This window comes from Myotis daubentonii, chromosome X, assembly GCF_963259705.1.
Source record: "Myotis daubentonii chromosome X, mMyoDau2.1, whole genome shotgun sequence".
Classification (NCBI taxonomy): Eukaryota; Metazoa; Chordata; class Mammalia; order Chiroptera; family Vespertilionidae; genus Myotis; species Myotis daubentonii.
Window position 1 is genome coordinate 3051051 of NC_081861.1, and position 15690 is coordinate 3066740.

Sequence of the window (15690 nt, forward strand, 5' to 3'; positions counted from 1 at the left end):
TTCTGTATTGGTTATGTTACTGACATTTATGGGCCCATGTTTATAAATTCATATGTCCACTAATGAATCTTTTTCTTTCCCTGAAGACAAGAGGTGTGCCCTGCAACTGATCTATTATACGAGACACATCTTATTAAATGTCTTTCGAAGAGTAATGGATGGAAGGCACGTTTGCTTTTTCTCCTGATTACACTACGGATGGAAAACCAGACTAGCAGTGAATTCTCATTTGTATCGGAGACACGGTCAGAACAAGAAAGTGTTCCTGTTGTCTAAGGCATGGTGGGGTGGTGGTAAAGGCTTTTCTGGGTTGCAAACTGCGATGAGGATCTTAATTCTGCTTTCCCTCTGACCCGTCCACAAGTAGCCCCAACTCTTCCATGCAGAGATCACAGTCACAGAAACCAACACTCTGGAGATCCCGCTTAACAAGTTCTCATAGCCGCTTTTTCTTACAAAACCGGAACGAACCACAGATAAAACGTAGGTGGCAAGCCCATCGGGCCCCAAAGTGCCGCCAACAGACCTTCGGCGGCGGGGGGCCGTAGTCTGGTGGGTGACTCTTCATTCCCTCCGGCCGGGGGTCAGGGAGCCTTTCCCCCTTCACTTTCGGCGCGACCGAGAGGATCGGGGCCGAGAGCGTAGGCCGGGCCCGGGGCGGCACCTGAGCCGCGGGCAGGACCGGCAGCCGCTCCTCGCGGAGGCCATGATTCCAGCGGTGCCAGGAGTGTCTGCCTTCCGCGGAGGGCGAAGGTGAGGGGCCGCGCTCCGGGACCCTTACCCGACCCCGGGGCACCCGGGACTCACGGCGCGCGGGGCTGCTGGAGCCGCGGGGTGGGCCCATCCCCGAGCTCCCGGGTCAAGGCGATCCGAGGCGTCCCGGCTCCAGGCTCGCGCCCTCCGCGGGCGCTGCCGGACCTCGCCCTTCCCCGCCGCTCCCCCCCGCCACCCCCCAGGTCCCCTCTGGAGCCCGCCGCCGCTCCCGAGGTGACACGGCCCAGACCCTCCATTCTCTGCCCCAGTGTATTTAACGAGCGCAACCTACCAGCCGCTCCCTCTGGCGGACCACCCTTCCCCCTGACAGACGGGCCCAGGAGCCAATCAGAAGCCAGCATAGCCGTGCGTCCCGCTCCCCGTCGACGGCGGCCGGGGCGGGAGGGGCTCGGGCCGCTAGCAAGTTGCGTGGAGCCGCAGCTGACGTGAGTCAACAAAGGTCACGTGAGGCGAGCGGGTCCCCGCGATTGGCGGTCCTGGCCGGGCAAGGAGGGGGGGGTCACGACGGCGGCGTGGGGTTCGCTGTGTGACACAATTACAACAACTTTGTGCTGGTGCCGGGGAAGTTTGTGTCTCCACCAGATCCCTCCTGTGCCCCCAGCCCCGTGCGCTCCGGCCGCTCCCGCCGTCCTCGCCCGTGGCTGCCCCTCGCCCGCTCCCGCGATGTGACCCTCCAGCCGGGCCGCCGCTGCTGCCGACCCGGGGGCTCCGCAGCCCCTGCCGCCGCCGCCTTCACCGCCGCCGCGTTGGGATTTTTCGTCGCCGCCGCCCGCGGCGGAGGAGGAGGCGGCGATAAAGTTGGTGTGCCGGTCCCGCGCGGGGATTGGGGGCGTCGTTGCGGGCCCCGGCCCGGGGGGGTGTCGGCGTTGGAGTTGTGAATTCGCCGCGTTTCCATGAAATCCTGCGGAGTGTCGCTCGCTACCGCCGCCGCCGCCGCCGCCGCTTTCGGTGATGAGGAAAAGAAAATGGCGGCGGGAAAAGCGAGCGGCGAGAGCGAGGAGGCGTCCCCCAGCCTGACAGCCGAGGAGAGGGAGGCGCTCGGCGGACTGGACAGGTACGGGCCGCGGGCCGCCGCCCGCTCGGCCCCGGACGGGCTGGCGCCGCTCTCCGGGGCGGCCGGGCGCGCGGCTCGCCTCTGGCGGCGGCGGGGCGGGCACCTCGGCTGGGCGCTCTCCGTGCCGCGGCCGCCGGCGGGGCCTCGGGCTCGGGCCGGGGCGGGTCGGTGGCGGCCCCGGAGCCCTTCACGAGCCGCGTGTGTGTCTCTCCCACAGCCGCCTGTTCGGGTTCGTGAGGTTCCATGAAGATGGCGCCAGGACGAAGGCCCTGCTGGGCAAGGTAAGGCAGCCGCGGGCCGGAGCGCGGACCCGCTCTGGGTGGCCGGCGCCCCGCTCGCCCCGCTCGCCCCGCTCGCCCCGCTCGCCCCTCTCGCCCCTCTCGCCCCGGGGCCCGCGGCCCGGCCGGCGCTCATTGTGCCCCGAGCGAGGGCCGAGGGGCTTCCGGGAAACTATTTCCTGCCTCTGCTCGCCGGCTCCCTCGCCGGCTCCCGGGCGAGATCGCCCTCCGCTCGGAGCCGGAGGAGCGGGGACCGTAGCGCTTCGGAGCCGAGCCGAAGTGCGTCGGCAGAACTGCCGCTCCTCCAGCTTTTGCGGGGCTCAGACCGACGGTCTCCGAGGTGTCTGTTCGGGTGCAGGGATCGGAAAGGTGTGCACATTTCCCCCCAATTTCCCACCGGCTCGCCTCCCTGGTTTTGACTCCTTTCCTGCAGGTGGGCTGGTTCGGGAGATCTGCTGGCAGCCCAAGGTTTTGGGCTTTCCTGTCGCCCTGCTTCCAGAAGGGGGAAGTTGCACGTAGTTGAGGGCGGTGAGGAGTTTGCATGGGGCCGTTGACATGCATCTCGATTGCTCTGTGTTTTCACCTGAAGTTAGGTGACTTGTTTACTTTTTGGCTCTTTCTGCTCTGCAAATCCTGTAGTTCTCTGTGAATGTGTTCTCTTCCTGGAACCTCGTTTCCTGTGTGTCTGACAGGGGAGGCCGGAGGGGAGGGGGGGCTCGGGGTGTAGTTTCTGTTTATTTGTGTGCAAAGTTGTGGGTACTGTCATTTAGTTAAGTAATGGCTGCTCCTATCGGCCCAAGATGGCGGGACAGGGTGGGAGGAGAAAGTGAAGGGGGGGGTGGTTTAGGGGAGGGAAGAGAGGTAAACATGGAAATAAATAGTAGCGATGAATAGGCCTGTCTTTCGGAGTGTGTAGCTCGGTGGTATTCAATACAAATGATCCGAGATGATTTGCATATTGAATTCTTGTACCTTTCTCAAGCTTGGAAGCAACATTCATAAGCCTGGTAAATGCTTATCAACCTGTAGCACATTTAGTTAACCTTCCGTAAGCTATTGAACAAAGGCTGTGGAGTCTCCATCTGCCTACATCAGTTTGTGTCTCCTGAGCAAAACCGGATTGAAATAATATTTGTGTTCTTTCTTCTTAATTGGGACCGTGAAACTTGGGAGTGTGTGAGATAGGTGTTGCCATTAGACATTTCTTTTCCTAGCTGAAATCGGTGGCTTTGCATTTGACATCTAGCTTTATTGTTGCAATTGACAAGAAAGTTTGAAATGACTAAAGCCTAGCATTTTATTCTTGAGGGTTTTATTTTAGCTTTTTAAAATTTATTTAGTTGTCCTGAATTTTTGTCTGTAGTTTGGTTTAGGAGAGTCACCGATTCCTTTTATCTGTTATTACGCTTTTGTTTTTGTTTCAAACTAACTACATATAAAGGGTTTCAGTCATAATGACCAGAAAGCTAAACAGAAATAATCCTTTTCAGTAAGTCCAGTTCCTTTGACCCATACAGATAACTTGAATTAAACTGACTGTGTAGGTATTAATTGGCTTCATTATCGCTGGAAAAATGAACACTGACGAGCTCTGAAATGATTTTAAGCATCAGTGATTTAAGCCTTGAAAAAAATTTTTCAATCTGAGTATTTAAAATATTTTATTTAAAAATACTTGGCTAACTGTCGACGTTGTCATTCCAAAAGATTAAACAGAGTAATTTAAATTTAAGAAGCATTGTTTTATTTTGGAGTGAATAATGCCGGTCTAATAATAGAGGGTTGCAATAATTGTTTGCAAAGATAATTCATTTGGAAAAGTTTGGCCAAATCGGTTGCTTTTGGTTACAGTAATGAAGAAATAAATGGATCTGATGTTTTATGTGGCTGATGTGTAAAATGCTAGTTGAAGATTTCGTATCTCAGAATGCTCACATTTAGATGGATGGTGCGTAACATTGGATTTCAGATTGTAATATTGAACCTTGAATTTATTATGTACTATTGAATTTAAATTTTAAAGAACTGAACATTTTCTAATATTTTTTGTGAATGTGTGTGTTACTTTCTTGGTGTTTGAATACTGTGACATCTTAAAAATGAGAAACTTGCAAAGCTTCATTATCTTTTGGGGAAGAATGAAGGCTTCATAAAATACTGGGTAATTTGATGAACTACTAAGTATTTTGTTGAGCTAAAGAAAGAAATCTTCATTAGTTCAGACTCAGTGCTTGTGAGGTCCTACCTATTTTGGTCAAGATTCATTAGTCTTAATATTAAAATAAAACATTCTAGAGTCTGTGCTTGCAGCTTCATGCAGTTCTTGGTTGCATCTTTGTGAGCTTGAATACACCAGTGAAATGTGTAATGTAAAGCTTGACATTATATAACCTTTGCACCATGTGTTTGAGTTGGATTCTGAATAGACTGAATGAGCTGGAGTCCTATAGGAAGTGTTGAATTATTTAGTTTCGTCCATCTTTTGAATAGCCCTGAGAAACAGTTTTTTTGTTTTGTTTTGTTTTTGTGGCATGTTGAACTATGTTGGTTTCAGAATTCTTATTCTCTGAAAGTATTAAAAACAAGAGTTGGCTTTTCTTTGTCAGGGTAGGTTCAGGCTACTTAGCCGAGGTCAAATAATGAAATTGAATAACTCCCACAATTCTCTTTTTAGCTAGGATTCTTGTCATTACCTCCTTCCTAGACAAATTTAGTCTGCACCTTGTATAACTGTTTTTTCTTTCTGACAGAAACTTAGCTATTACTACTTGTTTTAAAAATTTTTTATCAAGTTCTTAAATTTAAATTTGTAGGTTTAAAAAAAAGATAACACTTGACTTAAAAGCTTTGAAAAGTTTAAAACCTTTAATAAGTAAGTGTCTCTTACTTGCCCCTGAATTTGTATGTTCCTTTTCTAGGTGTGAGGATATTTTATCCAAACTGCTGATTTTTCTTGTCTCTGTATATTTTGTAGGATTCGTTTATATTAGAGTCATTGAAAGAATTTTTGTTTTTACATTTGCCATTTTATATATACTGCTTAGGGTTTTGGGTTAAAAAATAAATTAGTAATACAGCATATTATTTTTGTACTAATATCTTTAAAATATTTTTAAAGGATTGTAAACAGTGAGTGGTTGCTTAATCAGAGCATGATCCTGACCACTTTGCTCTTTAAACTAATGCTGATCATTAATCTTTTGGTAATATAAGAATTCAAGAATCAAATTCTTTTTTACATTACAGTGGAGTTATTCAAAAGTAATTAAGAATGGAAACATTTTAACTATGATCATTTTTTAAGTATTATTTGAAAACTGGGTTAATCTTGTTTTCAGTTGGATAAGGGTTTGAGTTAAAGTATAATATCGAGTAATATATAGCATAAATATAGTAAGAGTATAAATATGGTAATATTATAGAGCATATTTATGGTAATAATATGCTAAATGCCTAGCGAATATTTTTAAATGCCATTATGGCTTTATTTTACTATACTTTAAAAGTTTTAAATTTATTTTTCACTTACATTTGACAACACAATATTAGTTTCAGGTGTACAACATAGTGATTAGACATTTAAAAATCTTATGAAGTGAGCACTTTGATAAGTCTATTACTCATCTGGCACCATGTATCGTTATTAAATACTATTAACTCTATTCTTTATGCTGTAATTTACATCTACGTGATTATTTTTATAACTGGCAATTTTTATTTCTTAATCCTTCACTGTTTTCACCTTTCAGGGCTGGGGAACTATTGCTAAAATACATAGTTGTTCATTTTGAAGTTATTTTTATATTTGCATGTAGATGATATGGGTAAATTATTAGGTCAGTTCTAGAGGTGGCTTTTAAAAATTATAATATTTGGATTAATGATGTTTAAAATTATTCTGTATTATGTGTGTTTTTTGATTACTGGGATTTAAAGAGATATATTTCCAGTGCTAAAGAAAGTTAGTGTTTGGGTTACAAAAGTAACCACAGAATGTCATGCTTTGTGTTTGAAAGTTAGGTCTTTAATTTGATGAGTTTTAAAAAGTATTTTCTAGTTTGGAAAGTTGTCTTCTAAGCAGTTATAATCATTGTTGTTTACCTGGACAGAGTCTCATGCAGTTAGTACACGTTTGCTAAAATTTTGATATATCCCTGGTAATAAGAGATTACAGAAAATGTTTGCATATCCAGGCACACCAATTAGAGCTGCAGGAACGAATCTATCTATACTAATAAAAGGGTAATATGCTAATTAGACCAGGAGACCTTCCAGACCTCTTTCCAGACATCCTTCCAGAAAGCCATGGTGGTGGGGCTGAGGCAGAGGCAGTTAGGGGTGAGCAGGCCAGCAGGTGGGCGCAGTTGGGGGTGAGCAGGCCAGCAGGTGGGGGCAGTTGGGGGCGAGCAGGCTGGCAGAGGGGCCAGTTGAGGATGATCAGGCTGGCTGGGGGGGCAGTTAGGGGTGATCAGACCAGAAGGGGGGGCAGTTGGGGGCAATCAGGCTGGCAGGCAGAGTGGTTAGGGGTGATCAGGCAGGCAGGCAGGCCAGTGAATGGTTAGGAGCCAGCAGTCCTGTATTGTGAGAGGGATATCCGACTGGGATCGAGCCTAAACTGGCAGTAGGACATCCCCCGAGGGGTCCCAGATTGGAGAGGGTGCAGGCCGGGCTGAGGGACACCCCCTCCCCCCACACGAATTTCATGCACCAGGTCACTAGTATCCTCCTATCTAATAAAAGAGTAATATGCAAATTAACTGCCAGTCCACGACAAAGATGGCGTCGCCCATAGTGGCAGGCACCCCGGCCATGCGGTGGGTGGGGAGGGGCCTTGGGGGGAGGGACACTGGCGTTGTTGCAGGCCGGGCTGAGGGACCTCTGCCCCCCTGCCCCCTCCCCCCCCCCGCACAAATTTTGTGCACCGGGCCTCTAGTATATATATAAAAGCCCAAGCAACTGGCTAACTGGCCAGTAGCTATGATGTGCGATGACCACAGGGGGCAGACACTCAATGCAGGAGCTGCCGAGCGACAGCAACTTTGCAGAGTGCCCTCTCATACTCCAGGACCACTTGGAGGATGTCGGAGATTCAGTGTGCATGAATCTGCACCGGGCCTCTAGTATAAATATAAATGCGTGTACACACACACACACACACACACACACACACACACACGCTTGCACACATATACTTTTTAAGTTCTGGCTTTCTTTTTCTCTGGATAGTTCTTTCTGTAGAATCAATTACAAATTGAAATGATTAGGGAACATTTGATTGCCACCTCTAGATAAGTTCAGAAAAACTGCCTGCGAGATGAGTTTCTGTGACTTGGGTGGTTAAGTGGAGAGACTCTAAACCAGGGGTGGGCAAACTTTTTGACTCGAGGGCCACAATGGGTTCTTAAACTGGACCGGAGGGCCGGAACAAAAGCATGGATGGAGTGTTTGTGTGAACTAATAGAAATTCAAAGTAAACATCATTACATAAAAGGGTACGGTCTTTTTTTTTTTTTTTTTTTAGTTTTATTCATTTCAAATGGGCTGGATCTGGCCCGCGGGCCGTAGTTTGCCCACGGCTGCTCTAAACCAAAATGAAAGTTAAATGCTTGGCTAGCTACAGAGTAAAAAAATCTTTTTTTGACTTGATTATGTAACATTTAGTTTTTAATTTATATAGTACCAGTATTAATTTTGCAGTTTTGAAAAGGTTTTTGGTAAGTTTACTTTGACCCCCATTGTAATTCCTTGAGCTCTTTGAAATTGATGTTAATGACTGATAACACTGCATTATTTATAATATTTTTGAAATGTGGTATCCAGAGAGCTAATTTATGTTACAAAAACACCCACCAGATTGTCTATGAACTGAAATGGTGGTTAAGTTATTTAAGGCCCACATGTATTTATTTGTAGACTAGTTAATTAATGGAATTTATTTAATGAATGCATAATTGACAGTCTTCTGTACTCATACCGAAGCTTCACATATAATTGTATCAGTTTTCCATATTGGTTTGTAATTTGTTGACAGTATAAATTAGAGCAACAAATATTTGAATGTACACTAAGTGCAAGTCTTGTATGCAGGGAATATGAAAGCAACACAGATTCCTCATCTGCATTGAAAACACAGTTCCCTAAGAAAGGTGTGGTAAGTATAAGGATGACTAACATAGGAACGTCAGTGACAGAAGTATCAGTGGTGAAGTATCCTGAAAGTTGATGAAAAGGTCAACTTAACAAGTTACCAGTTTAAAGGACTTTTTTTTTTTGCCACCCGTAAAAACATGATTAGCAAGCATGTACAAAAGCACTGGTGAAACGCAGGGCTGAATGGGACTCCTAGACTACATGTGCACTCTGGAGAGTTTTAGGATCCCTCAGTTTGCTGATTCTTAGACCCTGTTACTGCAAAGATGGAGGTGCCTTTATAATCTTTCTGCCAAGCCACAATAACTTGAACATCATTTATTTCCCTGATGAAAACTTCTAACACTCCATATGCTACCTACTATATTCCAGGGCTGCCTGAGGTAAAGGTAAAGGAAGTGTTGCATTTGCAGAGTGCCATTCTGGCTCATATCCTAGACCGGGGTGGGCAAACTTTTTGACTCGAGGGCCACAATGGGTTCTTAAACTGGACCAGAGGGCTGGAACAAAAGCATGGATGGAGTGTTTGTGTGAACTAATATAAATTCAAAGTAAACATCATTACATAAAAGGGTACGGTCTTTTTTTTTTTAGTTTTATTCATTTCAAATGGGCCGGATCCGGTGGGCCGTAGTTTGCCCACGGCTGTCCTAGAGTCTCTCATTTTTAGATTTAACTATTCCTGGACTGTATATTCCTGATTTGGGAATTTCAAAAGTTAACTAGAATTAGATGATTAGAATTTTAGAATTGACTTTAAACTTGAACTGATAGCTGCTAAGCTAAAATTAACTAAAGCACTTGAGACCCACTGTATTCTGATGTATTTTTCTCCCCTTAAAACATTTAATAAGAATTTATATCATGTAACATGTTCTGTGTCAGACATTTAAAACTAAATTATTTCATTAAATTTTTACAATACACTTGTGAGTTAAATGGGGGGTGTTCACATTTATGATATATTGCAGAATGGTTTCTGCGCTAGCTTAATTTGCAAACAGCCTGTTCCATTTATCCAGGTATATGTTTTAACAAATTATGCACTTTGAACACCACACCCAGCAGAGACAAAAAAGACCTGAACTGCTAGGTCCTCATACCTGGGGACTCTTATGATTTGGACCATCTTTCCCTGGATGGGTAGTGCTAGAGGTGGGCCCATTTTCTGTTAATTAGTTTACTCTTTGGGCCAGGGGACTCGAGGGCCACAATGGGTTCTTAAACTGGACCGGAGGGCCGGAACAAAAGCATGGATGGAGTGTTTGTGTGAACTAATATAAATTCAAAGTAAACATCATTACATAAAAGGGTATGGTCTTTTTTTTTTTTTTTTTTTTTTTTTTTTTTAGTTTTATTCATTTCAAACAGGCTGGATCCGGCCTGCGGGCCGTAGTTTGCCCATGGCTGCTTTGGGCAGTTTTAAGTTGTAAGTTGAGTTTTAAATTTCTACCCTAAATTGACTTTTATTAATAGTATTGTTTCTTGATTGTGTTTTTTGGAGGAGATGTTTCTTTTTTTTTAAATATATTTTATTGATTTTTTACAGAGAAGAAGGGAGAGGGATAGAGAGTTAGAAACATCGATGAGAGAGATTGACCAGCTGCCTCCTGCACGCCCCCCAGTGGGGATGTGCCCGCAACCAAGGTACATGCCCTTGACCGGAATCGAACCTGGGACCCTTGAGTCCGCAGGCCGGCGCTCTATCCACTGAGCCAAACCGGTTCGGCTGGAGGAGATGTTTCTTGATTTCAATATTAGTAGGAAATCTTTTTTTTTTTTTTTTTTGGAAAATATAGTTTAAAGCTAGATATTAGCTTTTAGATATTCACAGGATGATGTGCTGTGTGTTCTGTCCCTCTCTGATCTCATTTTATAGTAATTATTTATTTATTTTTAAATATATTTTACTGATTTTTTTACAGAGAGGAAGGGAGAGGGATAGAGAGTTAGAAACATCGATGAGAGAGAAACATCGATCAGCTGACTCCTGCACACCCCCTACTGGGGATGTGCCCGCAACCAAGGTACATGCCCTTGACCGGAATCGAACCTGGGACCCTTGAGTCCGCAGGCCGACGCTCTATCCACTGAGCCAAACCGGTTAGGGCTAGTAATATTTATTTTTGTTATGGGTTCTTACCTTGGGATTCTTGAATGAGTGTTCATGAGTCAATTTAAATTCTCTGACAGTTTTGGAAGGATACTCAAGAAGTAAATAATGGACATCTTGGAGTACAAAACCCTTTCCAGTAAGGAGGAGGGGAGGAAATTTCAAACTTTATACTTCATAGATTTCTGTGCTGCTTGTTTTTTTTTTTTTTTTTTATAAACTATAGACATATATTACTTAAAAAAATAATACAAGCCGAAACCGGTTTGGCTCAGTGGATAGAGCGTCGGCTTGCGGACTGAAAGGTCCCAGGTTCGATTCCGGTCAAGGGCATGTACCTGGGTTGCGGGCACATCCCCAGTAGGAGATGTGCAGGAGGCAGCTGATGGATGTTTCTCTGTCATCGATGTTTCTAACTCTCTATCTCTCTCCCTTCCTCTCTGTAAAAAATCAATAAAATATATTTAAAAAAAAATAATACAATAAGTACACTGATAGTACATCAGAATTATATTTTGTTTGACTAGAGATGGATTTTATACTAATCCTATATAATAAAGAGGTAATATGCAAATTAACCCTCACACCCTCACAAGATGGCTGCCTACAACCAGGCCGGCAGGGAGGTTAGTGAGGGACGACTAAACGACTGAACAGCAGGCTGCGTGGGGCGACCAGGCCGGCAGGGAGGTTAGTGAGGGACGACTAAACGACTGAACAGCAGGCTGCGTGGGGCGACCAGGCCGGCGGCGGGGAGGGGGAGGCGTGACGGACAACCAGGTTGGCAGAGGCAGCAGTTGGGGGCAACCAGGATGGCAGGGGAGGCAGTTGGGGGTGATTAGGCTGGTGGGGGGGGGGCAGTGAGGGGCGACTAGGCCGGCAGTGGGAGAGGCAGTTGGGGGTGACCAGGCCAGCAGAGGGGGGCAGTTGGGGGTGACCAGGTCAGCAGGGGGGGCTGTTAGGAGTGACCAGGCCAGCAGGGAGGGGACAGTTGGGGTCGACCTGACCAGCAGTGGGGGGCAGTTAGGGGCAATCAGGCCAGCACGCAGAGGCAGTGAGGTGCAATCAGGCAGGCAGGCAGGTGAGTGATTAAGAGCCAGCAGTCCAGGATTGTGAGAGGGATGTCCGACTGCCAGTTTGGGCCCAGTCCCTGGGATTTCACCTAAACCGGCAGTCGGACATCTCCCGAGGGGTCCTGGATTGGAGTGGCTGCAGGCTGGGCTGAGGGAACCCCCCCACCCCCCGCACGAATTTCATGCACCGGGCTCTAGTGTGCATATAGTTACAGATACCTGTAAAGGACTTGTCAAGTTGCGATATTTCTGTACTTGATAGTCCTTCAGTGGAGATAGGAGTGAATGAAGTAGAGATGTATCCTTATTATGTCCTATTTCTTTGCATTTTAGGTGACTGTGAAAGTCACTGTACTCCTTCATTTTGATCTTTAGCATCTATTTCTTTTTTTTAAAATATATTTTATTGATTTTTTACAAAGAAGAAGGGAGAGGGATAGAGTTAGAAACATCGATGAGAAAGAAACATCAATCAGCTGCCTCCTGCACACCTCCTACTGGGGATGTTGTCCACAACCAAGGTACATGCCCTTGACTGGAATTGAACCTGGGACCCTTGAGTCCGCAGGCTGATGCTCTATCCACTAACAAAACCAGTTAGGGCTAGCATCTATTTCTTGATGACTTTACTTTTGGGCCTGATTTGGCCCAGGCTGACATTTGGGACCTAATTAAGAATTATAACCTGGAAGAGCGGGAGTAGTCCCTTATTTAGATAGTTTTAGGTTTCTCAGCTAATTTGTGGGCTGTTTGCCACTTTCTTCTACAAGCTTTTTATTATTATTACCTGTTTTATTCTATCTTTTCTCTGCTTCTCTACATTACTAAAACTGTTGGTGTCATTCTGTTGTGAATGTATTCTTGTAGTTTTGTCTGGTAGTATTTTGTCTGCATTAGAATAAACAAATGATACTAAGTTCATTCTCAAGAAGAAGGTTGGGTTTTGTTATAGTTAAGAGTGTTATGGCCCTGGCCAGTGTTGTTCAGTGGATAGAGCGCTAACCTGAGCACCCAAGGGTCACGGCTTCAATTCCCTGTCAAGAGTACATAGGTTGTAAATTGGATCCCTGGCCCTGTCAGAGCACACATGGGAGGCAACCAATCGATGTATCTCTCTCTCTCCCCCTCTCTCTGTCCCTTCCACTCTCTAAAAATCAATGGAAAAAATATCCTCAGGTGAGGATTAACAGCAATGACCAAAAAAAGAGTTATGTAAGGACATCTAACTTATTTTAATTTTGAGCAATGGAAGATAGGCAGCCAATTGATGTTGATGTTTCTCTCATCGATGTTTCTATCTCCCTCTCCCTTCTCTCTAAAATCAATAAAAATATATTTAAAACAAAACATGTTTTAGGTTTTTTTAATTTTCAAGTATCAGAATGAGAACTAGAAAAGCTCTTGCTTTGCTTGATTGATTTGTGAAACGTTTGTTGAACTGCTGTGAGTGAGGGACTGTGTCAAATCCTGGGGCAACAAGTAAGACCTGGCCTTTGTCCCTGTATTCTGGAGCGAGATGGACAGACCGAATGATCATATGATACAGTAAGTACACGAATTAAGGCATGTGCAATGTGCTGTGAGCTTTTAAAGATGGAGCAATTAAGACATTTAAGAACTTTTTTTATTTTTTTTATTTTTATTTTTTTTATTGCTTAAAGTATTACAAAGGGTATTACATATGTATCCATTTTATCCCCCCGCCCTAGACAGTCCCCTAGCCTCCCCTATCACCCAGTGTCTTATGTCCATTGGTTATGCTTATATGCATGCATACAAGTCCTTTAGTTGATCTCTTACCCCACTACCTCCTGCCCCCCAACCCTCCCCGGCCTTCCCGCTGCAGTTTGACAATCTGTTTGAGGCAGCTCTGCCTCTGTATCTATTATTGTTCATAAGTTTATAATGGTCTCTATTGTCCATGAATGAGTGAGATCATGTGGTATTTTTCCTTTATTGACTGGCTTATTTCACTCAGCATAATGCTCTCCAGTTCCATCCATGACGTTGCAAATGGTAAGAGTTCCTTCCTTTTTACAGCAGCATAGTATTCCATCGTGTAGATGTACCACAGTTTTCTAATCCATTCATCTACTGATGGGCACTTAGGCTGTTTCCAGATCTTAGCTATGGTGAATTGTGCTGCTATGAACATAGGGGTGCATATATCCTTTCTGATTGGTGTTTCTGGTTTCTTGGGATATATTCCTAGAAGTGGGATCACAGGGTCAAATGGGAGTTCCATTTTCAGTTTTTTAAGGAAACTCCATACTGTCTTCCATAGTGGCTGCACCAGTCTGCATTCCCACCATTTAAGAACTTTTGATTATGAGTAATTTAAACTCTCCACACAATTCCCAATATTTGGAAAGTAATGTTGACTGGAGAAGTGGGTGAGGGGAATTACACAAAGATAGAACATTTGTCTTGCTTATCAAACATGAGAAGTGTAGCAAGAGGATAAAGGACAGAGAGTAGCAGGTATGAAGTTAAAGGGTGTTTGAGGAATTATGAGTATTTTGGTGTGGGTAGAGTGTAGGGTGTCTCTGGGATTGAGAGGAGGTAACTGAGCATGTGAAGAAGGCTACACCACTGTGGGCCATAGAATGTTTTGGGGAGTCATCGAATTCAACTCTAATCAGGGCACGTGACATGACCGGAAGTAGGTTTTACAGGAATATTATTGGCTATAGTGAGAAGGATAAAGTGGAGGGGAAAGGAACCTACTTATGAAATATTGATGGATAGGTAGCAACACTTGGATTTTAGAGTGGAATTCTGCTTCTGCCACTTACTAGATTTGTGATACTTGGGCAGATTATTTCATCGTTCAGAGGCTCAGTTTTCTCATCTGTAAAATTGAAGTGGTAATAGATTTCTGGCAGGCTATTTATTGCATTTTATGTTAAGAAAAAATATACAAAAGTTCCTGGAATTGAGCCTGGCATGGACGGTGTTAACTACATGATACATGTTATTATCATCTTGGAAAAGACAATTAGATTTAAATTAAGGCTGTAGTTTAGGAATGAGGGGAGATAGAAGCAAATTTGAAATCTTTTGAAAAGGTCTTTTTTGGCTTTCATAACATCTCACTACTTTGGTTTTCTCTCTCTGATCACATCTTAGTCGTTGCAAGGAGATTTTGTTCTAGGTCTTCTTTAGTTACTCTGCTCCCAGCTGGTTACCACTTGATTACTTTGGGTATTTTGAAGGTACCTTAAGCTGAATATATGTAAACTGAATTTATCATTGCCTCTGACGTTCCTTATCTTAGTAAGTGGCAGTTACCACTACCTTTGCCAGAAACCTTGGGGAGTCATTCTTGACTCCTCTTTTTCTTAACTTATCAAGTCCTAATAGTCAAGATATCTTGTCATTTCTGCATCTTAAATCTCAAATCTGTTTTTCTCTCTATCCTCACTGCTAATATCCTAATGGCAGCCATGATCCTATCTTTGACTTTTGAAATAACTTAATGAAGTTTTTTTTTTTAATATAGTGTACTTATGCGTAGCACAAAATTGTAAATTACATAAAGGATGTTATAGTGAAAAGAAAATCACCCTCCCACACTAACTCCCAGTAATTTAGTTCCTATTCTCAGGTAGTCACTAATAGAAGGTTTATTGGCTAACTTCCTATTTCAACACATATATAAGAATATGCTGTTGTATTTTTTTTAACTAAACAAATGAGATTATACTGTATACAAATTGTTAAAATGCTTTGCTGATGTTACTGCTTGCTATATGAAAATATTAGTACTTTTTATATTGAATTGTCTTGGGTTTGAGAGTTGTTCTCTGTTATTTAGGTAGTGAGATGTTGGTGAGGGGATTGGTTTTGGTGATTTTTAAGTTATTTTGATGTTCTAGTACTCTTTTTGTACATGGTATTGAAGGTAGAAATTCTTCAACATGCAAAGTCTTAATTGAAAATATGTTCACATGTGTTTTCCTAAGATAACAGTTGCTTAATTATATATACTGTGAAGTGTCAATTGGAAAAATTGGCAATTTTTTTGGTTTTACTGATGTGACTAATTATGAGGCTATGTGAATACTAATTTAATTCACTCCCTGAATGTTTATAGAAGTAGCCATAGTTTATACTACGTAATATCCTATATTTGCAGGAGTCATTCACCTTCTTGATTTAGTCTTGGTTTTTATTATAGGAAAGTAAAATAGGTAAATTTGCATTCTTGATTCCTTGAAAACGGTACAGGGTGCAGTGTATTATTAA

The 15690-nt window shown here is 43.8% G+C and overlaps 1 protein-coding gene across 20 annotated transcripts in view; it reads left to right on the forward strand.

Annotated features, from left to right (window-relative positions):
* The first annotated feature begins 1274 nt into the window (after nucleotides 1-1274).
* KDM6A (lysine demethylase 6A) overlaps nucleotides 1275-15690 on the forward strand; it is a 175622-nt gene continuing 161206 nt past the window's right edge. For 11 of the 20 annotated variants that reach the window (XM_059678856.1, XM_059678857.1, XM_059678860.1 and 8 more), the window contains exons 1-2: nucleotides 1278-1828; nucleotides 2046-2109. In XM_059678856.1, the coding sequence (XP_059534839.1) occupies nucleotides 1668-1828; nucleotides 2046-2109 (225 nt within the window). In that variant the 5' untranslated portion in view covers nucleotides 1278-1667. Of the gene's footprint in view, nucleotides 1829-2045; nucleotides 2110-15690 lie in introns of those variants that run through there. The other 9 variants (XM_059678855.1, XM_059678861.1, XM_059678858.1 and 6 more) reach the window with 4 other exon arrangements.